General features: G+C 43.0%; 1 protein-coding gene across 1 annotated transcript; it reads left to right on the plus strand.

The window, feature by feature from the left end:
• Positions 1–537: 537 nt before the first annotated feature.
• Positions 538–7904, plus strand: LOC147309184 (uncharacterized). Its single transcript, XM_086273311.1, has 5 exons — positions 538–1035; positions 1075–1206; positions 1288–2062; positions 2180–2485; positions 7453–7904. Exons 1-5 carry the CDS (start codon positions 538–540, stop codon positions 7902–7904), a joined length of 2163 nt encoding a protein of 720 aa, XP_086129437.1.
• The last annotated feature ends 17897 nt before the right edge of the window (positions 7905–25801 follow it).

The following is a 25801-nucleotide window of genomic DNA, read 5'->3' on the forward strand; positions in this document are numbered from 1 at the left end:
CTCCCTGCTGTTCTCCCTTCATGTTCTGGTTTGCCACTCCCTTTGTGTAGTTTCTCCCAGTTTAGTTCATCCCTAGTTCTGTTTGCCATCTCCACTTTATGTTCAGTATTGTCAATAAATCACCTTCACATCTGAGTAAGTGCTGCATCTGAGTCCTCCTTTCCACTCTTCACACGGCCGCTGCCCCGGACCGTGACAGTACGACGCGACCACAAGATGGACCCAGCAGCGCTTAATCCGTCCAGGGAGCTACGGGAGACGCTCATCGATGCCACACAGGAGCTGATCGACCTGTGGCTGGAAAGCCCGGGTGGCACATCCCAGCGCGCTATAGAGAGGCGGCTACAGCGTCTGGTGACCGGTCTCCCATGGCTTCTGGACTCGCTCTGTTCGTGGGAGCGGGAGTTTCTCCTTTTGGACCTTGGACTTCACCCCCCGTCTGCATTCACTTTCGAGCAGCCCGATGCGGTGAGTCAGCGGGATGCATTGCTTTCCCCAGTTTCCGGGACTTTGTTTTCTGAGGCTATTCAGAGCGGGATGGGAGACTGTATGGATCGCTTACCTACCTTCGTGGTAACAGATCCTTCCCAAGTGGGCGTGTACATACCCGCTGCAAAACTGACAGACTGTGTCTCTGCCGCTCCTTCTGAGCCAGGACTTTATTGCCATTCTCCGGCTCAGTTCTGTGTCCAACCACAAGCTTCCCAGTCTGTAGCTCAACCATTAGCCTCCCTTAAGCCACAATTTTCACACTGTTTTTCCACCGCTGTTTCTGAGCAGGGAGACAAACTGTTTCACTACGGACCTGTTCCTCAAAAGCTGGCTACATTAGAGACTATTGCTCACTCCGGGGCTTCCCCAGAGGCTGGGTTACTGCCCTCAGCTTACTCTGGACCCCTGGAGGCCAAGATGCCAGCTGTGAACTGCACCGGGCTGTCACTGCCTGAGCAGGGTCAGTGCTCTGCGCAGCTGCAGCCCTCCTTATGTGTGCCGGAGGCCCACGTGCCTACTGGTTTTGTTTCATATGTGCCAGAGGCCCACGTGCCTACTGGTTTTGTTTCATGTGTGCCAGAGGCCCACGTGCCTACTGGTTTTGTTTCATGTGTGCCAGAGGCCCACGTGCCTACTGGTTTTGTTTCATGTGTGCCGGGGGCCCCGGTGCCCACTGGTTCTGCGGCTGTTTTCGCTGGGGGGCCCGAGGAGCCCGTCCAGCCTCCTGCTTCGCTAGCTGGGGGGCCCGAGGAGCCCGTCCAGCCTCCTGCTTCGCCTGCTGGGGGGCCCGAGGAGCCCGTCCAGCCTCATGCCACACTGACTGCCACGTCGGCTGGGGGGCCCGAGGATCCCGTCCGGCCACCTGTGGCTGCTTCTCCACCTGTGGCTGCTTCTCCACCTGTGGCTGCAGCGCCGCCTCCTGCAGTACCATCACCTGCAGCGCTACCACCTGCTACTGCCACGCCTCAGCCTGAAGCTTCATCCTTGCCTGATTCTGGTCCAGCTCCATCCTCACCTGGCCCAGCTTCAGCTACAGCGTCAGCTTCGCCTAGCCCAGCTTCAGCTACAGCTTCGTCCTCGCCCGGCCCGGCTTCAGCTACAGCTTCTTCATCGCCTGGCCCGGTTTCATCCACGCCTGGCCCGGTTTCATCCACGCCTGGCCCGGTTTCATCCACGCCTGGCCCGGCTTTATCCACGCCTGGCCCGGTTTCATCTCCAGCTTCATCCACGCCTGGTCCGGCTTCATCCACGCCTGGCCCGGTTTCATCTCCAGCTTCATCCACGCCTGGTCCGGCTTCGGCTTCTGCTTCAGCATCGCCTGGTCCAGCCTTCGTGTCTGCATCCTCGTCTGGTCCAGCCTTCGTGCCCGCATCCTCGGCCACAGCATCCTCATCAGCATCGCCTGGTCCAGCCTCCGCTTCAGCATCCTCATCAGCATCGCCTGGTCCAGCTTCAGCATCCTCATCAGCCTCGCCTGGTCCAGCTTCAGCATCCTCATCAGCCTCGCCTGGTCCAGCCTTCGTGTCTGCATCCTCGCCTGGTCCAGCCTTCGTGTCTGCATCTTCGTCTGGTCCAGCCTTCGTGTCTGCATCTTCGTCTGGTCCAGCCTTCGTGTCTGCAGCATCCGCACCATCGCCTGCAGCAGCGTCTTCAGCATCCGCACCATCGCCTGCAGCAGCGTCTTCAGCATCTTCGCCCGCTGCGGCCCCGGCTTCCGTGCCTTCAGCCTCGCCTGGCCCAGCCTCATTTGGGTCTGGAGCTGAACGGCCGTTTTCTAGACCGCTGGCTAGGCTACTGGCCGGGCGCCGTCGCCTGACTGGCCGCCGTTGCCTTCCGCACGGCCGGCCCCCGGACCGCCATCGCCTGACTGGCCGCCGTTGCCTTCCGCACGGCCGGCCCCCGGACCGCCATCGCCTGACTGGCCGCCGTTGCCTTCCGCACGGCCGGCCCCCGGATCGCCATTGCCTGAGCGGCCGCCGTTGCCTTCTGGACGGCCGGCCCCCGGACCGCCATCGCCTGAGCGGCCGCCGTTGCCTTCCGCACGGACGGCCCCCGGACCCTCTTCGCCTGAGCGGCCGCCGTTGCCTTCCTTATAGTTATAGAATATTCACAACATACTTCATACCGTGTACATTATAACATACCATAATAGACCCATTTCTGTAATATACTTATATATCTATATTATTGCTAATATATATTGTAATGTAATGCTCAATGTTCCATTTGCCAGAACTGAACTGGGAAAGAGGGCTTTTACTTATGCTGCCCCTTTTACATGGAACATGATGCAAAAACACTGGAAGATAGCAGATCTTATTTCATTAAATGCTTTTAAGTCCAAATTGAGAGAGCCAGAGAAAAATCTTTTTTAAAATTTAATTGTTACTTATAACATGTATGTAACTTTGTAATTTTAACATGTTGTCGCCTCTTGGCCAGGACTCCCTTGAAAAAGAGGTTTTTAATCTCAATGGGACTTTTCCTGGTAAAATAAAGGTTAATAAATAAATAATATATCTTTATCACTAAAGCACTTCTGGATGGATGCAAACTGCATTTCGTTGCCCTGTACCTGTGCATGTGCAATGACAATAAAGTTGAATTCTATTCTATTCTATTCTAAAAGCAGCCCACCCCACCCCGCCCTCCAACTCCCCCACACTCTCATTAACATAAACAATCATGGATACATACCCCCCCCCCCCCCCCCCCCCCCACACACACACACACACACACACACACACACTTAAAGAGTAAAATTGGGCTGGGCACACATGAGCCAGGTGAGGAAACACTATCACGGGGAGCCGTGTGCACAGGGAGCCGGTCACCGCTGAGAGGACCCACACAGCCCCAGCAGCCATGGTCGATCACAGCCCCAGTGCAGAGAGCCTCTTCCGAGGAAACACTGGAGATATGACCTAATAAGAGTATATACAGAATAAAAAAATAAAATAAATAAGAATGGGATACAATGTAAATATAAATAGAGTAAGAAGATAAAAAATGAATAAGAATAAAATCAATAAATATTAGGTAAAACCTAAATTAATAAATAGAATAACAGGATTGGGGAAATACATATAAAAGTAATATTCAGACTATAATCATAATGCAGAAAAGGGCCATTAGACTAATAAATCAGGAGGGGTATAGGGCTCACACAAATGCACTCTTTATTAGGACGCAAGCTATAAAATTCCAGGATCTGGTGAAGTTTAAAACAGTGCAAATAATATATAAGGTAAGGAAAGGGATGCTCCCACTCGAAATAAGTAAATGGTTCTTAGAAAGAGAAGGGAGGTATAATTTTAGAGGGAAGTGGAATTTAAAATTACAAAGAGTAAGAACAACATTGAAAAGGATGTCTATTTCAATAGCGGGAGTTAAATTCTGGAATGAGTTAAAAGTAGAAATAAAGGTCAGTAGTGCTATAAACCAGTTTAAAATAAAACTCAAAAAATAAATATTAAATAAGTATAAGAATGAAGAAAATGCAATTAACCCAAGACAGCAGTCAAACTCATGTTTATTTTCTTCTGCAAATTAGCAAATCTAAATATAGTTTTAGTTGAACATGTGAAAATATTTTTTTGTGATGTTATGTTCTAAGTTGAAGGGCTGTGATCGACCATGGCTGCTGGGGCTGTGTGGGTCCTCTCAGCGGTGACCGGCATTACGTTTTTGTTGTTCAAATTTAGATGATGAGGATGTAAACCTGAGGGGGTAGGGCTAAATAAGTATATACTTCTGCCTACTCCTTTTCAAACAACTGTATGGAATGATTTTATGAAACATTGGTGAATGTATATGTTTGAAATAAAAAAGAACTGAACTGAACTGATAGAGTAAATAAGCATAAAATAAATAAACGTTAGGTAAAATCTAAATTAAAAAGGTGGGTCTTGAGCCTGTTCTTAAAAACATGTACGTTCTCTGCGGCCCTGAGCTCCTCCGGCAGGCTGTTCCACAGACGAGGACCATACCAATGAAAAGCTGCTTCTCCGTGAGTATGTGTCCTGACTTTAGGAACAATCAAAAGGCCAGTACCAGAGGACCTCAAGGTCTGCGAGGGTTCATATGGTAAAAGCAAATCTGAGAGATAAGAAGGCCCAAGACCATTAAGACATTTAAAAACCAGTAAAAGGACTTTAAAATCGATCCTGAAACACACGGGGAGCCAGTGCAACGATTCTAAAACCGGTGTAATGTGGGCCCGCCCTCTGGTCTCCGTCAGCACACGAGCTGCCGAGTTTTGCAAGAGTTGTAAAGTTGAAATATTCTTCTTAGGAAGACCAGAGAGCAGGGCATTACAGTAATCAATGCAACTGGTAATAAAAGCATGCATCAGCATCTCCGTGTTGGCCCAAGAGAGAATAGGGCGGACTCTGGCTATATTTTTTAGATGATAAAATCCAATTTTAGTTACATGTTTAACATGTGGGATAAAACCAAGCTCAGAGTCAAAAATAACACCCAGGTTTTTCACTTGTAGCGAAGGACATAGTGAAAATGCCTGTAATTTAGACAAGAGTTTCTCTCTCTGAGCCTCGGGACCGACGATTAAAACTTCAGTCTTGTCCTGGTTAAGCTGTAAAAAGTTTTCTGCCATCCAAGATCTTATATCTAAAATACAGTTAAAAAGGGCATCCATTGGTCTGGTGTCATCAGGAGACACGGAGATGTCTGGAGGATATTAGTTCACAGAGGCTGTTAGAATTATATGTCTAACGTTAAAATGTTGGTGACACAGTCATTTCATCCTAGTGGCACTGACATATTCATAGGGTTAATTTTTGAGACAAAATATCATGAGGTAGTTATGATTTTGCAAATATTCCACCTTGTAGTGCAGTTTGCACAAATTGTTTTAAAAATGCACTCACACTACAAACATTACTGACAAGTCAAGATCTGCACAAACTGACAGAAACACTGAAGCAGCTCCACATTTTATTCTTATTGTCATGTTTGTCCTATTTGTCAGGTGACAGAAGAACCAACACAAAGCTCAGAGAGTAATGGTGACACAAGATCACAGGTGAAACTGGATGATGACTTGGTGGTGCACATGTGTGACTGCATGTATTTTGTAATTTAACATTATATAATTCATATATAAAGAGATGAATTGTAATTTGAAATGGTTTAACAGCATATACAATAGCATATGTAGGCAAGTATATTTCTCCTTTTTTATTTATTTTTTTATCAAGAAGCAAAGTCAAAAAGGGAAAAACAAAAAGAAACAGGGCAGGGTTTGGTGGTTGAATCATCCGTCCCCACCAATGCCAAAACCAAATCTACGCCCTTGTGTTACCACATATTCACATTCTATTGTACTGTTGCTTTAGCTAGCAGACAGGTTGTGTGGCAAACTGTGCAGAGCATGTTTGTTCTTGGTGTTATAATTTTAGCAGGTATGTTTGTTTTTGTTAATTGTCTGACACAGTAACTCTGTTTATGCTCGCTCCACTTCAGCTACAAGCTCAAGTACCATGACTGCAACATTACAGACATCTGCGTGCATAAATGTGACAGGGATGAAAAAGTGCATGTGCAGGTGGGACAATGTGACAGCTGCGAACAGAGTTCAATTTTCTCATGAAAAATAAAGTTGCTTGACAGTATTTGGTATTAAATTTTCTATAAGAAGGCACACACATACAAAGATGCTCCATGATAATGTCAAATCTGAGCCTACCCGTATAAAGAATCCTCTATATGTCACGCACACATACACAAACAGTTTCTCTAGCCTCTGGCATGGAAAAGTAAATTCTAACCAGTGGCTTTCTCTTTATGACATCGACAGTGGAGCAAACATGTTCTCGGCAGGAAGTTAATTACTTGTTACAGTCAGGGTGTAATAAAAAGACAGACTGATATGGTGTGACACCTGAAGCCATTATCTCCCACCTCCACACACACATTAATAGCCCCCCCCCCTCCCTCCCCACACACACACATACACGCACACAGTAAATGAACACACAAGTACAAGGTGCATGAGTGGATAAATGAAAACACTGTGTGTTTAGTCACTGTCCAGGAGGTCTCTGTCACCTTTGTAATAACATTACCCTAGGGGTGTCAGTTAAATTAATTAAAAAAGTACACACACACGCACATATGTAGACTTTCACACACATTTAATGCTAGGAAATTTAATTAGGTTCGCTTACATCAATGCTAAACACATTTGGGGCTGGTGGAATTAATTTTCATAACAGTGCTTGGATATTAGCTCTTCAAAGTTGTGTTAGTGTAAAAGAGATGACACAGGAACTCTGTGTGTGTGTGTGTGTGTGTGTGTGTGTGTGTGTGTGTGTGTGTGTGTACACTTTCAACAAGTTTGAGATGTAAGCCACTGGACTTGGAACACTTTAAAAGAAAGGAAGATTTCGACTTAAATCAGTTCAGTTTTATTTATATAATGACAAATGACAACAACAGTTACCTCCAGGTAAACACAACTACGGTAACACAGAGAAAACCCCAACAATCAGATGAGCACTTGGCAATAGTGAGAAGGAAAAACTCCCTTTTAGCAGGAAGAAACCTCTGACAGAGCCATCCTCAGGGGGAGTCACCTGCCATGACTGGTTTGGGATCAGGGAGGAAGACGGGATAAAAGACATGCCGTGAAAGAGAGCCAGAGATGAATAATAACTAATGACTAAATGCAGAGAGGTGTATAAACACATAGTGAGTGAAAAAAGGTGAGTGAAGAACAAAAAAACAGCACATCATAGGAAGACCCAGACGCCTATGCCTATTGTGACGAATGTAATGAAGGGTTTCAGGCCACCTGATACAGTCCCATCAACAAGTTTTATCAAAAAGGAAAGTCTGAAGTCTAATATTCAAAGTAGAGAGGGTATCTGTCTTCTGGTAGAAGAGGCGCCTGAAAGCTGATGGCTTAGCCTCCCATTCTACTTTTAAATTTAATCACAGACATCCTTATCACCAAACTGGGCCACCCTCAGATCCCCCCAGCCCCCCTTTGCTGGATCAAAGACTTCCTGAACTGGCACCTGTCAGACTCCACCCCCACCCACCCCGCCCCAGCACTGGATCTCGTAGGGCTATGTTCTCACAGACGGGTCCAATCTTCTCTCATTATAAATGGAGAATGGGTGGAATCTGTCTCCACCTTCAGGCTTCTGGGCACCCACATCTCCATCAGCCTCACCTGTACTCATAACACCAACGTGCTGGTAAAGAATGCCCAGCAGTGGCTGCGCTTCCTCTGTGTTCTGAGGAAGAACAGCCTGAAAAACAAGCTGCTGCTGGTCTTCTACTGCTCCTCAGTGGGGAGCATACTCTCCTACTGCCCGGGTGTTTGGTACACAGGGACCACTACTAAGAACAGGAAGGCTGCACAAAGGGTAATTAATACTGCCTAAAATGATCACTGGCTGCCCTCTGCCATCCCTGGAGGCCATTGCCAGCTCCTCGTGTCTCAGGAAAATCAGCGCCATCACATGACCCGTTGCATTCCACCTATCACCTGTTTGACCCACTGCCTTCTGATGGGAGCCTCGCGTCAGTCAGGTCACACACCTCCAGACTCACAACCAGCTTCTTCCCTTGGGCCATTCGGACTGGAAACAAACATTTATATTATGTTTATATTATATTATATTATGTAAATAAATATGTACAGCTGCTGTTATTGTGTATATATTTATTTATATTTAGATTTCTTCATACATTCTTATATAGTTCTATATTGTGTATTGTGTATTTTGTTGTACAGTTATTTTATTTTCAACTTTAATTTATATATTTTATCTTATTCTTTCCCAGTTAAATTTACCCTTCATTCTAATTTGTGTTGTACAGTTATTTCATTTTTAACCTTAATTTATATTTTATTCCTTCCTAGTTAAATTTACCCTTTTTAATTTTTCATATTTATTTCCTATCTTATTCATAGCCTTTTCCTTTTTTGTTTTCTTTAGGTCACGAGCAGTTGTCCAAGCATTTCACTACATATCGTACTGTGTATGACTGTGTACGTGACAAATAAAATTTGAATTTGAATTTGAATTTGAATTTGTTTACATATACTATATACTCCTTTTGTCTGTTATTTATTCTTGATGTCCTATATATTTTTACTTTATGCACAGTTGGTGCAGAGCAATAAAATTGTATTCTATTCTATTCTAGGAACCATGCATAAGCCTGCAGTGTTGCAGCTAAGTGCTCTATTGGGGTAATATGGTTCTATCAGGTCTTTAACCCTTTAAGACCTACCATAGAACCAAGTCCGCCAGAGCTTATATTATATTTTTACATGGTGTGGAGCCATTTTTGGGAGCATTTCAAGTTGCTATACATCAATACAACAATTATAGCCCAGATTTTAATAATATGTATTCATTAAGTGCATAGTAATTACATAAATTGCAAAAAAGTGCAATAAACTACAAAAAAATTGAAAATCGTTTTGCTTTTTTAACATATATTTCTAGTTAGAGAAATTTAAGAGGTTTATCCCTCAAAACTGTAAATACAAAAAAGTTGCACAAAATAGTTTCCCACCACAGGAAACTTAATTTAAGTGTCTTCATAGTTTTATTTTTGAAATACACCAATTTTTATACACTGCAGGAAAAACGAAAATAAATTTTATACTGCAAATTTGCAAAAAAGCAGCATATGCATCAAAATAAACTATTTCCAGCAGTGCAATATGAGTCCTCAGCATCCCAGAAACGACACAGAAAGTCATAAAGTCAAACATAACTTTTAAAAACACCAGTATAGGCTCATGAGGCCCTGATGGTAAAAAAGACTACATTTCCGCAAAAATGACGTCACTTCCGGTTTCGGGCAGGTAATGGCGGACATGCAAAAGTTTGCGCTGACGTCTATTCCAACGTAGGAAGTGTTATGAACAGCTGATCGGATCGGCAAAGCGTGTTTCTGGAATATTATGTTTTTGTTCCTGCAAGCGCTTTTTATGCAGTTTTTGCAAAGCTATATGTGGAAGGAAACTGTGACCGAGGACAAGCTGATGGCATAAGATGTAAGTACAACTCCTCCGGTTTCATATGCAAAAAAAATTATTGCGCTAGCTTACGTGGTTGCAGTGCTACCAGGATTTAAAAATAGTTACGTAAAACAGAGCGTGCCCGCTCTGACCGGCTCTAAAGGGTTAAGATAACATGGAATTTTAATGAGGAGAAGGAATATAATATAATATAATATAATATAATATAATATAATATAATATAATATAATATAATATAATATAATATAATTGATTTTGACTTTCACAGGGAGGCAATGAAGAGAAGCTAACATGAAAGTTAATTTTACTTCCCTATTTCTTATTCCCATTTTCTTCTTTTCCTTCTTATTTCACATTTTCCTCACTTTAAAGAAATATTTAAATTAGGATTAGGGCAATGGTCAGAGTTTAGCATGTAACTGTGTTGGTTAGGATTTAATTATATGCATCACATGACTTAATGTCTTCAAACACGGACATCCATACAAACATACGTAAACAGTGCCAAAGACAGAAGATCAACATCAGAAATATACAAAATCTTTACAGTATGTTTATACTGTCTGAAGGTTCAAATCTTGGGAATGGGTCAATAACTAGCATTAATAAAGCCTATAATGAAGTATTATTACCATGAAATAAAAATATATGTATTTCAAATATTAGAGCAAATCCTATATCCATACATTACAACATTCGGCCCATCTGGTGCCATTTTTTTCTCCGTATCTGTGGGGGTGTATGCATACTTTTGATTGTGTGTGGATACGATCAAATCCAAACTCAACTTGTGACCAAATAATTTTTTTTCAAAGTCATGAGAGATGTCCTGATTTCCACCTGTGTTCCCCACCTGTTTCATTTTCTTCTTATTATCCTGTGTATATATTGTCTTAGTCCTCACTAGTCCTTAGTGTGTATCTAAATTGTGTGTATCTTTGCTCTTTCTACCCTGGGATATTTCCATAAATGCTCTTGGATTTCTTGGACTTGTTTATTTCATCGAACATACAGTAATAAAAGTTTTTTCTTTTAATTTAGTTTCTGTTTCCTGAGTCCTGCATTCGATACGACAAAGCTTTATGACGTTCAGTATTTTATTAAGTGAGACGTAACAATTTTCATCTATACCTAGGCAACTGTCCACTTCATACATGTTGTTGTTTGTATGTACTGAATTCGTTTTTTTAGTTAGATAATCGGTAATTTTCTTTATACCTGCATTATTTGTTTAGCAATCCTAAATACTGTGAACATACAGTGGTTTGTAACAGCTTTTTTTCTAATTAGTGATGTCACCATGTGATTACATTAGTTGTGATTTACGGGAAAAGTTTGATATTTCAAATGTAATTTTATTTCCAAATCTTAGTGTAAGGGCTTGTCAATTGGATAATGAGTTAATAAATTTACGTATTACACATAACTGTATTGTTAGCTGTGCAATAACGCTGTTTTGTGTGTGCTGCAGGCCTGCAGGCCTGTGCTCTTATAATTAGTCTTGCCATCTGTGTGTCAGAGGGTGGCAGCCATACACCCCTGTTTTATCCCGGCCTCCAGCTATTAAATTATAAAGCACTGTGCTGCTCCATTGTGGAGAACTGACTCAGTGTCAAATCACTAAGTTACAAAATCAGATATCAGATATACAGATCTTTATTCAAGCAGCCCAGTAATAATGATTAAAACACGTATTACTGAATATTTGCTGTACCAGACAGCATTTTGATATTTTCAGAAATATCGTTTCAAAATCTGGTAAGTAATATCATGTGCTGTATGCCTCGTTCACAGCAGAATATTGGTTAATAAAACAATGTTGAATTCTCACAGGTCTAGAATACAAAAATTTGTGTCCTTTACCACAGATAAAGACAAATTAACTAGTCTTTGATAGAGAAGACATTCTATTCATTCTATTTAAGAATTCTATTTATTTTCTATACACTTAATTTACAAAAGCAAAGACAAAATAAAAACAAAGCCTTTAGATGCTGAAACCAGAGCTGAGATGCCACTGCTGTCAGTGTGCTTTCACCAGGGTGCAGCGAGAATCAGGGTTTTAAACAGCAGGGTGTTGAGGAGTCAGGCAGCAGCAGACAATCAAACTCCGCAAGGCAAACACATAAATCCAGGCCTTGAGAAGAAAGTCTGTGGGAGGACAATTGAAGCTCCTCAGAAGCAAAGAGGTCATGCTCTCTTACAAAAGAAGTTGCACAACATGGAAACAGAATGAGCTTTTGTTATTTTTCAAATTATAGTTCGAATATGACCAGGGATGTCATAAACCAGTTTGCAATGCCATTGCAACAACTGTGTTTTACAGTCTATAATCTGAAACATGACAGAGTAATGTACAACAGGTTAGTGACATCTTAGTTTATGTGTGCTTACATTGAAGTAAAGTTTGAACCTTTTTGCTAAAGCATAGTTAGCTGGACCAGGTGACCCTGAATCCTTGTTAGTTATTCTGCAATAGGCGTAGGCTGCTGGGGGATTCCCATGATGCACTGGGTGTTTCTTCTTCACTCACTGTGTGTTAACAGACCTCTCTGCATTGAATTATTTCTTATTATTAATCTCTGTCTCTCTTCCACAGCATGTCTTTATCCTGTCTTCCTTCTCTCACCCAGCAGATGGCCCCGCCCCTCCCTGAGCCTGGTTCTGCCGGAGGTTTCTTCCTGTTAAAAGGAAGTTTTTCCTTCCCACTGTCACCAAAGTGCTTGCTCATAGGGGGTCATATGATTGTTGGGTTTTTCTCTGTATCTATTATTGTAGGGTCTACCTTACAAAATAAAGCGCCTTGAACTGTGATTTCGCATTGTATCAATACAAAAGAATTGAATTGAACCCTTGGATATAAAATGTCAATCCTTTCATTTTTTTCCTATCAGATACTTGAAATGGTGAGTGTTGAATGCGAGTGTGAATGGTTGAAAGGAAAGCAGCAGGAAAGCAGCAGGAAAGCAGCAGGAAAGCAGCAGGACCAGACGGCATCTCAGGTCGTATCCTCAGAGACTGCGCATACCAGCTAGCTTCTGTGTTCACTGAGATATTCAACATGTCTTTATCTCAGTCGGTGATCCCCACATGCTTCAAAGAGTCCATCATTGTTCCTGTCCCGAAGAAACCCCACCCTGCTTCTCTCAATGACTATCGCCCTGTAGCCCTCACCTCAGTAGTGATGAAGTGCTTTGAACGCCTGGTCAGAGACTTCATCATTTCTTCACTACCAGACACACTGGACCCACTACAGTTCGCTTACCGTCCAAATCGTTCCACAGACGATGCCATCTCTCATCTCCTCCACACATCACTCACTCACTTGGACACTAGAAGGGGGAATTATGTTAAAATGCTCTTCATAGACTACAGCTCTGCATTTAACACCATAATTCCCTCCACACTCACCACCAAGCTGGAGCATCTGGGACTCAGCTCATCTATGTGTCAGTGGATCTCCAACTTCCTAACTGGCAGACCACAGGCAGTAAGGATGGGCGGACATGTCTCAGCCTCCACCACTCTCAGCACTGGAGCCCCCCAGGGGTGTGTTCTGAGCCCCCTGCTGTACTCTTTGTACACATATGACTGTGTGGCCACTACCAGCTCCACCACCATCATCAAGTTTGCTGACGACACCGTCGTGGTGGGCCTGATCTCTGATAACAACGAGACGGCCTACCTGAAGGAGATTAGGAATCTGGAGAACTGGTGCCAGAGGAACAACCTCCTTCTAAACGTCAGTAAGACAAAGGAGCTGATAGTGGACTTCAGCACTAAGCAGGAGAGGAACTACCAGACCCCCGTCATCAACGAGTGCCCAGTGGAGAGAGTGGACAGCTTCAAATACCTCGGAGTTCACATCACGCAGGACCTGTCATGGTCCTGTCACATCAACACCGTGGTGAAAAAGGCCCGTCAGCGTCTCTACCACCTCAGACGCTTGAGAGACTTCCAACTGCCCTCCAAGGTGCTCAGGAACTTTTACTCGTGCACCATAGAGAGCATCCTGACGGGAAACATCTTAACCTGGTTCGGGAACAGCACCATGCAGGACAGACGAGCTCTACAGAGGGTTGTGCGGTCAGCTGAGCGCACCATCCGCTCCGAGCTCCCTGACCTGCACTCAATCTACAGCAGGCGGTGCTGGACCAAGGCCAGGAAGATCGTGAAGAACCTCAGCCATCCCAACAACAGACTGTTCTCTCTGCTGAGGTCAGGAAAGCGATTCCGCTCCCTGAAGACCAACACAGAGAGACTGAGGAGGAGCTTCTTCCCGCAGGCGATACGGTCTCTCAATCACACCACCACACAGTACTGACCCACACATATGGTTCTTACACACACACTGGACTTTCTGGACATTGTTTACACTAGTGGCTGCTGCACAACTACACTGTGTGGTCATCTAATCAAATCACTCAGTCACAAGTAACTTAAATATGTGGATTGCACAACCCTGGACATTACATTTCTTCATTACCATTTATTACTCGTACAGCTGCTGTTATTGTTCTATATTTCTTCATATATTCTTATATATTTTCTATATTGTGTATTTTGTTGTACAGTTATTTTATTTTTAACTTTAACTTTTATATTTAATTTTATTCTTTCCTAGTTAATTTTACCTTTCATTTTAATTTTCATATTTATTTCCTATCCTATTCATAGTCTTTTATTTTAGGTCACGAGCAGTTGTCTAAGCATTTCACTGCATATTGTACAATGTATGACTGTGTATGTGACAAATAAAATTTGAATTTGAATTTTGAATTTGAATTTGTTAGCCCTGCGACAAACTGGCAACCAGTTCCGGGTGTTCCTTGCCTCTAACCCTGTGGCAGCTGGGAAAGGCTCCAGCACCTCATTACGCTAAAGAAAATTGATCGAAGTATGGATTGATGGATTTGGGATGTTGTCAGGACAGTCTTGAATACGTGAGTCATGGCTAAAAACATAGTTTTTTTTAGGTCCCAATGAACTTGGCCTTTGCCAAATTCTAATCTCTTCAGTGTTTGGTAAAAGTGAGCTTTTGTGGCAAATCCAAGATGTTCTCTTAACCCAGAAATATAACTCTGATCAAAGTCATTAAAGTCTTGTTGATATGGAGAACAGTTCTACTGGAATTGCAATTAACCCTAGTGCACGGGATTACTTAAAGAGGATGTAGGACCAATGGTATCTTTGACACTCAGCATCCAGGTTGATGGTGAAACAAGTAGTAGCTCGGTGTTCCAACAAGAAGGAACTGCTATCACAATTTAAGATCGATGAGGTTCAACACAAATGCTTTGGCAAGGGGGAGCAAGAATGTCAGGTCAGGGGAGGATGTCATCACCCACACCACTGCTCAGCAAAGACTCACAGCCTTGGCCACCAGAGAGATAGAAGTCAGGAAAATAAACCAGCTGCACTGGAACAATCCAAGGTGTACTCTCAGTGGCAGGGGAACAATATTAGATTAGCCCCACCAAAACTGGAGATGGAGCAGTACTGGAAGAGCATGGAAGCGTCTCCAATATGAAGAGTTGACAACTCCAGGCCCCAACATGATTCATGCTTACTGACTGAAGAAGCTAACTGCACTTCATGAGTTTCTGGCAGCACAAACGCACCAGCGTTTAATGTACTAGACATACCTAATGAGACGCACCGAAGGCTGGACAGTCCTGATCTCCAAGGATCCCTAGAAAGGATCGGTACCATTCAAATAATGGGGAAAAAAACCTTCTTCAGTACCACATGGAACCTCCTGTCAGGCATCATGGCGGCTAAGATGAACAAGCACATGGCTTAATACATGAGCGGGGCACAGAAAGGAATTAGCAGGAACACCAGAGGAGGAATACCAGCTACTGGTAGACAGAATAGTTGCCAGACACTAGACTGACCAACCTGTGGACTGCCTTGATTGATTACAAGAAGGCTAACTTCAAGGCCATAGCACAAGTCACCATCAAGTGTGGGATGTGCCAAAGATGCGCTGTCCTCACTGCTGTTCTGCATAGGTCTAAACCCCCTCAGTAAGATCATTGACAAGACTGGCTACCGATACTGACTATGGAAAGGAGCATGTTAGGTTTTGTATTGTTGATTGTCATTTATGCTTAGAAATATTTAACCATGTATGCTTAGAGTTTTATGATTAGTTTTAGATTGGTAGAGGTTTGATCCTTAATAGTCTGCAAACTTTGTGAGCATTAGAGAGCACTCTGGGAGCATGGGAGAGGTCGTACCTTGTCTTATTGTAATACATCTATATCACCAAAGCACTTCTGGATGGATGCAAACTGCATTTCGTTGCCCTGTACCTGTGCATGTGCAATGACAATAAAGTTGAATTCTATTCTAATTCTATTATTGTTTTACGGTAGGATTAACGTAGCTATGTCTGTTCTAGTCTAAGTGCTTTTTGTTTAGATGAACTGTTGGATCTTCCAGACCAGCAGGTTAAGGGAAATCGTTTATGGGGTCACACTCTGACCACACACACACACACACACACACACACACACACACACACACACACACACACACACACACACACACATAGAGGCAAGGTACTCTTTGTGTGTATGTAGACGTTGTATGTTAATGAACCTATGCATATTCGTGTAACCACAATAAAAGGAGTGCTATGGGGAACCTGGCTGAGAGTCTGATGGAGGTCAAGTGGTGGGACGACACTTGGCTCCAGGCAGGTCTCCCTCATGCATGAGTAACATGAAGAACTTTGCCTACTTGGTGTTCAATGCTTTTGCTGTGTAATTATATTGTCTTCAACATTCCAGCGAATAGGTTCAAGCTACAAACCTATCAGAGCAGTTGTCATCCACCTCCTGTACATGGATGACAACAAGCTGCATGCCAGGAGTGAACGGGGCAACGATTCACTGATCCACACCACCACAGCAATGACATCGGAATGTGACAGAATTGATAACTCAGAGGAAAATAAGGACACTAAATCTAAAAATCAATCTAAGGGGATCACTTTTGGGCGGCCCTTGGCTGCAACAATGAGTTTTATGTTAAGAAACCAAGGATATACTGTCCATTTTCGCTGTCTGTCTTTTTAGCAGTAAGTGGCTCCCTTGATCCCCTTAAACAGATTTTTTAGTTTTAGAGTCCTTATTTTCCTCTGATTTATCGATTCTGTCAGTAGTTAGTCACAGAAACTGATGTAAGTGTATTTGCTTCAGCCGACCAACCACATGATGTAATGTTCAGTACTGACAAAAGATGGGGCTACACGTGTTTCTCAGACTTAAACTTTAAACACTTATTTCTTAAATCTAGCTTCACAGACAGAATTACGTGTATGTCAGTTTTTGAGAGCAGGGCTCAATAACTTAAATTAGCTTTTTTTATGTGCAGTGTTTCATGTCGTCTTTAAATCAAAATAAGACAGCACAGCTGCATCAATCAGAGAAGTTAAACATTACCATGCCATAAGAAAAAATACATTTTAAACTTTATTTGAAATGAATGTGTCTCTCACGGTCCAGGTGACTGCCTGTGTTTTCCACAGAGCTGGCAGTTCCACCTCTGGGAGGAGCCTCCATGTACCTGCTAGCTGTTCTCACCTGCAGGTAATCAGGTTGTCAGTACATAAGGCCAGCATTCTCAACTACTCGCCAGGGCCCTGTTTCAGGAAGCCGGTTTAGTGGAAAAACTGAGTAAGTATACCCTGAGTTAACGAAAACTCTGGGTTTTCGGTTTCACAAAGCGAGTTCAGCTGCAGCCTGAGTGAGTCACTATGACGACACACTCCGTGAAGCTAACCTGCCCCCTAGCAGGTTTACTACAACTAACCCTGACTGTCTCCGCCCCTTTGTCGGAAACCTGACAGTAGGAAGTGTCAGACATGGCGTGCCACTTCCTTGAAGAGCCAGTAGATCGTGAAGCCCAAATTCTCCGCAGAGCTCTCCGCCGGGAGAGAGTGATCAGAGCGCGTTTGGACATTTTATCATTTCCTGATGGTTTTCTGTGCGAACGTTACCGTTTCTCAGCACAATCTATAAGTTATTTGGATAACATCCTCAGGCCATATATTACGCATGTGACACATCGCGGACATGCTCTCAGTTCTGTACATATTATTTGTATTGCACTTCGGTTTCTTGCAAACGGGAGCTTTCTGTATAATATTGGTGACGCTGAGCACGTTTCCAAGGCTACCGTCTGTCGGGCAGTCAGGAATGTTACAGTTGCACTGAAACGTCTCCTGTACTCGTCTGTGGTGTTCCCCGGTCATAGACCCACAAGATTTATCAAAGAGGGATGCCACAAAATTGCAGGTATCAGGATGAACAAAACTTAATTCATGATGTGGTGATACTTGGACTACTACTTAAATTGCACATTTATTTTCAGGATTCCCAGGCGTGTATAGATGGCACTCACATTCCAGTCATTGCTCCTTTAGTAAATGAAGGAGACTATGTGAACAGGAAGTCTTTCCACAGCATTAATGTACAGGTACATAGTTCCCTGTAGCATGTCAAACTAACAAATTATTTCATTATAGTAATGGATGCTAATTTGTGTTCTCTGCACTGTGAAGATCATATGTGATGCTGCCAACATTATCACAAATGTGGAAGCCAAGTGGCCAGGCTCTGTCCATGACTCACAAATATTCCGTGAATGTACACTGAGCACAAAATTTGGACATGGTGAGTTGAAAATACTTTAAAATATATAAAGACCAATTGCTTCAGGGACATTTGAACTGAAGTGTATCCTTCTGTCTTAGGAGAGTTCACTGGCTACTTGCTTGGTAATAGGGGGTATCCATGTTTACCCTATTTGCTTACCCCTTACCCTGACCCTGAACCGGGCCCACAGCAGCGATATAATCTGGCTAATTGCAGGACAAGAGCCAGAATTGAAATGACTATCGGAATGCTTAAGGCCCGGTTCCAGTGCCTGCAAAGACTCAGGGTCACCCCAGAAAGGGCATGTTACATTATTGTGGCATGTGTGATTCTTCACAACATTGCCACAATTAGAGGAGAACACTGTCCTTCTGAACCAAACATCAGCAGTGATCCAAACCATGAACATCCTGACCCTCCCACGGACATACAAGATGGAAGCGCAGTCAGAGACACCATATGTCACAATCATTTCCTTTGACCCATCACCTCAACATGTTGAAAGAAGAATAAACAGATTTTTTGTTCAACTGGCTTTATTGGTCGCCTGTATTTCCTGTACACAAAGTATTAAAAGATGTAAACCTCATAAAGTGTCTCTGTTGCTTCCTCCTCTGTAACAGCTGTCAATGTTTCTTCATTATTTTCCTGTAGTAAAGAAATAGACAACATTGCTGTTCTACTGTAAACTCATATAATCTGTGGAGTATTAAGAGTACTCACAACTGCATGTTGGTCTGGCTCAACAGGAGGCTGCACCAGATGCAGTACACCATCACCATCAACTGATAGAATATGAGGTTTATACAGGTCACTTATAACTTACAAGGGACCAAATGGCAATTAACAAACATACCAAGCACCTTACACTTCATTGTCATTATGCTCTCAAAGACAACCAAGACTGAGGCAAGGCAAAATCAGTAGGAAAATAACTTCACTACAAAATAATTCATTATGGTAAAGAGTTTATCAAAGGAATGTGTCGCACTGCAAAGGTGACTGTGAAGAAAGGATGTATGCACATCATGTATTATTTTGAATTTACCCCTTATGTAGGCACTTGTGTCTTGCGGGGTTATTGACTCAGAGGATGTCCCCGCAGAGATGCCTTCAGCCACAGGGCGCCCACTGTTTTGGCTGAGGGCCAACTGCTCAGCCTCTGTGAGTGGTGGTGGTGGAGGACCCCCACCTGTTTTTCGGGCCTCCGCTTTTTTTCTGTTGGCTATAACGGGCCACATTTGAGCATACAGAGTAAGCAAATATGTACTTGTAATGTGCTCAGATAATTTCAATAAGTGCTTACAGAAAGAAAATTAATGTAGCCTCTAACTGCAATTGATTTACATGGGACAAACAGACCAAGCACTATGGCTCATAATACAATTACACCTTACCTGTTTGGACTATATTTTTATATTTCATTTTTACTTGCTGCCAGGCACGTTTGGGGCCTGTTGGGTTGCACCTGCGCTCACATCACATCACAAAATAAAATGTATAAAATAACAAATAAAATAACATATGATAAAATAACGTGTTAAATGGGTGGAAATCCCTCGATCAATGTTTAAATTAACACTCACGCATTGACTCTGTCGGCTATGTTTTGCCATGCATGCTTTTGCAGCTGTGGCTGTGTTACTTTTTTCCGCGGAATTTGCATGTTATCGGCATATACTGCCATCAGAATTTCGGCCTCAAGCGCTGTAAGATACATTGACCGCGCCTTCTTTCCCTCCGTCTCCATGGTGACTCGCTTAATCTGTGCTCCGCTTATCAGGGCTTTATGTATCCTCGTCCGCGCGCTTCACTTGGGGTTAAAGCAACTCCGCGTTGACTGAACTAATTCTTATCAGCCTTTCTGAAACGGAATATTCCGAGTTGGACAGTTCGGGGTTACTCAACCGTGAGTGTCGTTTTTCACTCTGAGTTTTCCAAACCGGCTTCCTGAAACAGGGCCCAGATCATTGTGGTGATGTGTGGGTGTTCATGTGGTGATAGGGTTTGCCAGCAGGGGGCGCTGTATTGGAGAGGGCTCATGAATGCCCCCAGGGGCATTGCCTCCACAAAAGAAGACTGGTCTGTGAATGGTGAATAAAAATGTTTGGAGCGGTAGCTCACAAAAGACAAGTGGATGCTGTGTTATTTTTCAAAGCTATACGAAGACAACACATGGTACCAGGAGTAAAAGTGGGAGAGTGGAAGCGATAGCAGCTCAAAGTTCTGTTTGAGATGGAAAGTTTGAAGCCACCGGAAGGACTGAAACTGGTGGGGAATGTGGACAGCAACTGGCGGTGTTTTAAGCAGCAGTTTGAGCTGTACATGGCTGCCATGGGACTGGACTCTAAACCCGATGCCAGGAAAATTGCATTGCTGCTCACGGTAGCTGGTCCTCAAGCCATTGAAGTCTTCAACACGTTTGAGTTTGAGGAAGTTGGTGACAGGAATAAGTACGACAAAGTGGTTGAAAAGTTTGATGCACACTGTTCACCACAGAAGAACACAGTATATGAAAGGTATGTTTTCCGATCTCGGATGCAGCAACCAGAAGAGACTTTTGATTGCTTTGTGACTGATTTGAAGCTAAAGGCACAGTCATGTGATTTTGGAGAGCTGAAAAGATTCTATGGTTCGTGATCAAATTGTGTATGGGATCCATGATAAACGGACTAGAGAACGGCTGCTCAGAGATTCCAAGCTAACTCTGGATGAAGCAGAAAGACTGTGTCATGCAAGTGAGTTAGCCCTGCAGCATGCAAAGACATTTAATGAGACGAGCGTCGCTGCAGTACATGATAGTGCAAGAATAGCTGTGGTTAAAAAGAAAATGAGGAAGAATATGTCGCAGAAGCCCAGCAAAGATGATACAGTGTACTCCTGTAAGCGATGTGGTAGCAGACATGAACCTAGACAGTGTCCAGCTTATGGCAAAAGATGTTTGAAATGCGATGGAAAAAATCATTTTGCCAAACAATGTCTGTCGAAAGCCAAACCCAAATCAGTGCATGTAGTTGAAGAGACTGACTTAAGCGAGACTTTCTTTGTGGGCATAGTGTCACTTGAGGATGTAAAAAGTGAGCATAGCGAAGCAGAAGACAGTGAGCGATGCTCAGATTATGAAGACACGTGGATTGTTTCACTCCCAATACAAGGAACTTTGGTGGCACTAAGGATTGATACAGGCGCGCAGGCGAACCTAATCAGCATGACAGAGATCCATGCTATGAAACCAAAGCCCAAAATAATAAAGAAAAGAGTACCTCTGAAAGACTACAATGGAAAGCATATTGAGAGCAGTGGTCAATGCAGGCTTAAAGTGACAATAAAACATAAAGATTGTATTGTTTAATGTTTTTCCAGAAGGTTGTGAATCACTGCTGGGTGGCGTGACATCCAAAAGATTGAACCTAGTAGAAAGAGTGTATCACATCAGCTGTCCAGAAACAGAAAGTGGACAGCGAGGAGCAGTTGACTCCATTGTACAGCATTATGAGGACGTCTTCAAAGGTTTGGCATGTCTACCATGCAATTACAGTATCCAGCTGAAAGAGGATGCAAAGCCAGTGATCCATGCACCACGTAGAGTCCCCGCTCCACTGAAGGACCGTTTAAAGAAAGAACTTAACAGGATGTTACAGTTGCAGGTCGTTACAAAAGTGGAAGAACCGACTGCGTGGGTAAACTCAACGGTGTGTGTGGATAAAAGGAATAAAAACAATGATTTTAGAATATGCATGGACCCTGGCTATTTAAATCAAGCCATAAAACGTGAGCACTACCAGATACCAAAGCGTGAAGAGATTGCAAGTGAAATGGCAGGTGCCAAATACTTCTCAAAGCTGGATGCAGCACAGGGTTTTTGGCAAATAAAGCTGGATGAGAAAAGTTCAAAATACTGTACTTTCAATACACCTTTTGGCAGGTACAGATTCCTCAGAATGCCATTTGGCATAATCTTAGCATCTGAGATTTTTCATCGTGCCATGGACAACATGTTAGAGGGTTTACAAGGTGTTCGCTGTTATGTTGATGATGTGGTTATATGGGGCTCCACCCTACAAGAACATAATGAAAGACTGGTGAAGGTGCGGCCCTGCGACAGACTGGCGACCTGTCCAGGGTGGACCCCGCCTCTCGCCCTACGACAGCTGGGATAGGCTCCAGCGCCCCCCGTGACCCTGAAAAGGAGAAGCGGAAGCGAATGGATGGATGGATGGTGAAGGTGCTGCAGCAGATGAAGGAGAATGGATTAAAGCTAAATCGTGTCAAGTGTCATTTTGGTGTAAAGGAAATAACATTTCTGGGAGACAAATTCTCTGCTGGAGATATTGAGCCAGATGAAAGAAAAATAAAAGCCATCGCAACAATGCCACGCCCAACAGATAAGAGAGGTGTGCTCAGAGTGATGGGAATGATAAACTTTGTAGGAAAATTCATACCTAACTTGTCAGTGAGAACATCAGCACTAAGGGAGTTACTTCGTGATTCCATAGAATTTAAATGGTCAGCGAGGCATGAACAAGAATAGAATGATTTAAAAACCACACTGACAACGCGCCCAGTGCTTGCATATTATGCATATTCTGCAATCTGGTAGAAGGTTCCGCATCTTCCGGGCAAGGACAGAGAGACTCAAGAGGAGCTTCTATCCCCAAGCCATCCGTGCCCTAAACACACACACCCGCCCTCTCACATCATCTATAATTGACTGAGTCAGGACTCTTCCAGACACTAAACCAAGGCACAATGTACATTTCAATTCCTTTAATTTTAAATATGTTTATATTGTCTATCCTGTAAAATAGTCAGATGTCTATTCATATTAATGTACAGAATTCACCTGCTTGCTGCTACTACTGCACATTCACCCAGTGTATATACTATATGTGTATATATATATATATATAATGTTCTTCCTCTACACCCCCCCCCCCCCCCAATTTTTGCACATGTCGAGGAGCGTGTCAGGCTACATTTCACTGTATGTTATACTTGTATAACTATGCATGTGACAAATAATAAAGAACCTTGAGAACCTTGAACCTTATGATCCAACTAAGAGTCTGAAAATCTCAACAGATGCCTCAAAGGATGGGCTTGGAGCTGTTTTACTTCAAGCTGAAGAGGGGAGCTGGAAACCAGTTGCTTATGCTTCTAGATCCATGACTAAGTCTGAAACCAGATATGCTCAGATTGAGAAAGAATGTCTTGGGCTGGCATATGGACTTGATATTTTTCACTGTTATGTTTATGGTCTTCCTACCTTTACAGTTGAGACAGATCATCGTCCTCTGGTGTCAATCATTAAGAAACATCTGAACGAGATGTCGCCGAGGATTCAACGTCTCATGATGAAACTGCAGAGGTACAGCTTTGACTTGATATACACACCAGGAAAGCATTTAGCTTTAGCGGATGCACTGTCGTGAGCATCAGAGGTGTGTCATGCAAGCTCCACTGAGAAAGAAGTAGACGATCATGTTAATATGATAGTGGAGTCTCTGCCAGTGTCTGACGCAAAGATAAAACAAGTATGTGAGGAGACCGCTGCAGACAGGGAGCTGCAAACGGTGATGGAAAATATCCAAGGAGACTGGCCCAAAGGGTCTTGTTCAAAGTATTATCATGTTAGATCGGAGCTCAATGTGTTTAATGGACTGCTGTTGAGAGGCAATAGGATTGTGATACCACAGAGTCTGAGACATCTGATACTTCAAAGAATACATGAGGGACATTCTGGAATAGAAAAGTGTAAAAGGAGGGCTAGAGACACTGTGTACTGGCCTGGCATTAATAAAGACATTGAGACCATGGTCGGAAAGTGTGAAACATGTAACAAGTTTCAGAGCAGACAGGCAAGAGAACCCATGATGATTCCTGAACTTCCTACAGCGCCTTGGAGGAAAGTCGGAACAGATTTATTTCATTTTAATGGGAAAGACTATCTGTTGGTGATAGATTATTACTCTAACTTTCCTGAGATTGCTCTGCTTACAAGTACAACTGCTAATAATGTGATCACACAGGTGAAGTCTATCTTTTCCAGGCATGGAATACCTGAAACTGTCATTAGTGACAATGGTCCTTGCTATAATTGCAAAGAATGGCAGAATTTTGCAAGAGAATACGGCTTTAAACATGTCACATCAAGTCCTCAACATCCACAGGCAAATGGCAAGGCTGAAAAAGGAGTGCATATCATCAAGCAGCTTCTGAAGAAGGCTACAGACAGTCGATCAGATCCTTATTTAGCTCTGCTGAGCTACAGGACTGCTCCTCTTGACTGTGGTTTATCCCCTGCAGAATTGCTGATGAATCGTAAGCTACACACAACTTTGCCCTGCTATGCAGAAAGCAAGCAGAGTGAAGGAATTATAAAAAAAACAAGAGCATCTGAAATGGAAACAAAAACTGCAATACGACAAAGGAACAAGAGCACTTGGATTGCTTGCAAAGGATGATGTAGTGAGAATCCAAGATCAGAATGCATGGAGCAGGAAAGCCATTGTTCTTCAGGAAGCAGGTCCGAGATCATATGACGTAAGAACTGAAGAAGGTCATGTGTTCAGAAGGAACCGTCGCAACTTGCTGAAGACTAAAGAGACATTTCAGGAGGAACAATATGGTGAGGAAGATGAAAATGTTGATGTGTCACATGCAGAGACAGTGTCTGATTTGAAACCACTGGATGGACATGAGCATGTGGAGAAAAGTGCAGTTGTTTCAGAACCTGTATTGAGGAGGTCAGAGCGTAAGGTCAAAAGACCAGTTAGGCTTAATCTGTAAAGATAGGACTGGATTTGTTTTTATCTTATATTCTGATGGTGTTGAAAAAAAAAAAAGAACAATTGAAAAAAAATATATTGATGTAAAACAATTATGTGTATATGTTGATTCGTGGGACCTATGTTGTCAGAGAAAAGGGGATGTGGTGATGTGTGGGTGTTCATGTGGTGATAGGGTTTGCCAGCAGGGGGAGTTGTATTGGAGAGGGCTCATGAATGCCCCCAGGGGCATTGCCTCCATAAAAGAAGACTGGTCTGTGAATGGTGAATAAAAATGTTTGGAGCGGTAGCTCACAAAAGACAAGTGGAGGCTGTGTTATTTTTCAAAGCTCTACGAAGACAACACAATCATCAGCTAGCCACTGTTAGTGTAGACCACCATACTGTCTCTGTGTATCGTAGTAAATTACCTCACCTGTCCTTATGTTTTTGTTCATAGCTACTCACCAGGCAGCCAGGTTCAAACCGTATTCATAGTTCATGTTAAGTCTCTTAGCTCACTGCTCACAGTTTGATTGTTGCCTTGTATGTTCACTAGTCCTGTAAATAAACTTTGTTAATCACGCTCACCAGTGCCTCCGTCTGCATCCTGCATTTTGAGTCCTTTTCCTTGGGACGGTCTTCGGCAGTGACACTGTCTAGGAGCACTTTGATGATTTTGTCCCTTTGACTTTGTCTTTTCCACCAAAATTTAATTTAGATATGTGACTGTATATATAAAATGTTCGTAAAAACAATTAATAAACCTGAAAAGTCTGTATTTCAGTGACATCTTGTTTGATTAAAAATTCAATGAGGTGATGTGGCTAAATGTATTAGCAAAAACA

Source organism: Aulonocara sp. 'chitande type north' Nkhata Bay, linkage group LG18 (genome assembly GCF_057382095.1).
Source record: "Aulonocara sp. 'chitande type north' Nkhata Bay isolate Kocher_YH1m ecotype deep benthic linkage group LG18, A_spYH_male_GT1.1, whole genome shotgun sequence".
In the NCBI taxonomy this organism is placed as follows: domain Eukaryota; kingdom Metazoa; phylum Chordata; class Actinopteri; order Cichliformes; family Cichlidae; genus Aulonocara; species Aulonocara sp. 'chitande type north' Nkhata Bay.

What these genes read in the sequence shown, in the direction of transcription:
- LOC147309184 (XM_086273311.1), top strand. Translation starts at nt 538, where the DNA reads ATGGGAGACTGTATGGATCGCTTACCTACCTTCGTGGTAACAGATCCT. An exon ending in CTGGGGGGCCCGAGGAGCCC is followed by an intron (nt 1,207 to 1,287) that starts GTCCAGCCTCCT and finishes GGGCCCGAGGAG; the next exon opens with CCCGTCCAGCCTCATGCCAC. An exon ending in CGTGTCTGCATCTTCGTCTG is followed by an intron (nt 2,063 to 2,179) that starts GTCCAGCCTTCG and finishes CAGCGTCTTCAG; the next exon opens with CATCTTCGCCCGCTGCGGCC.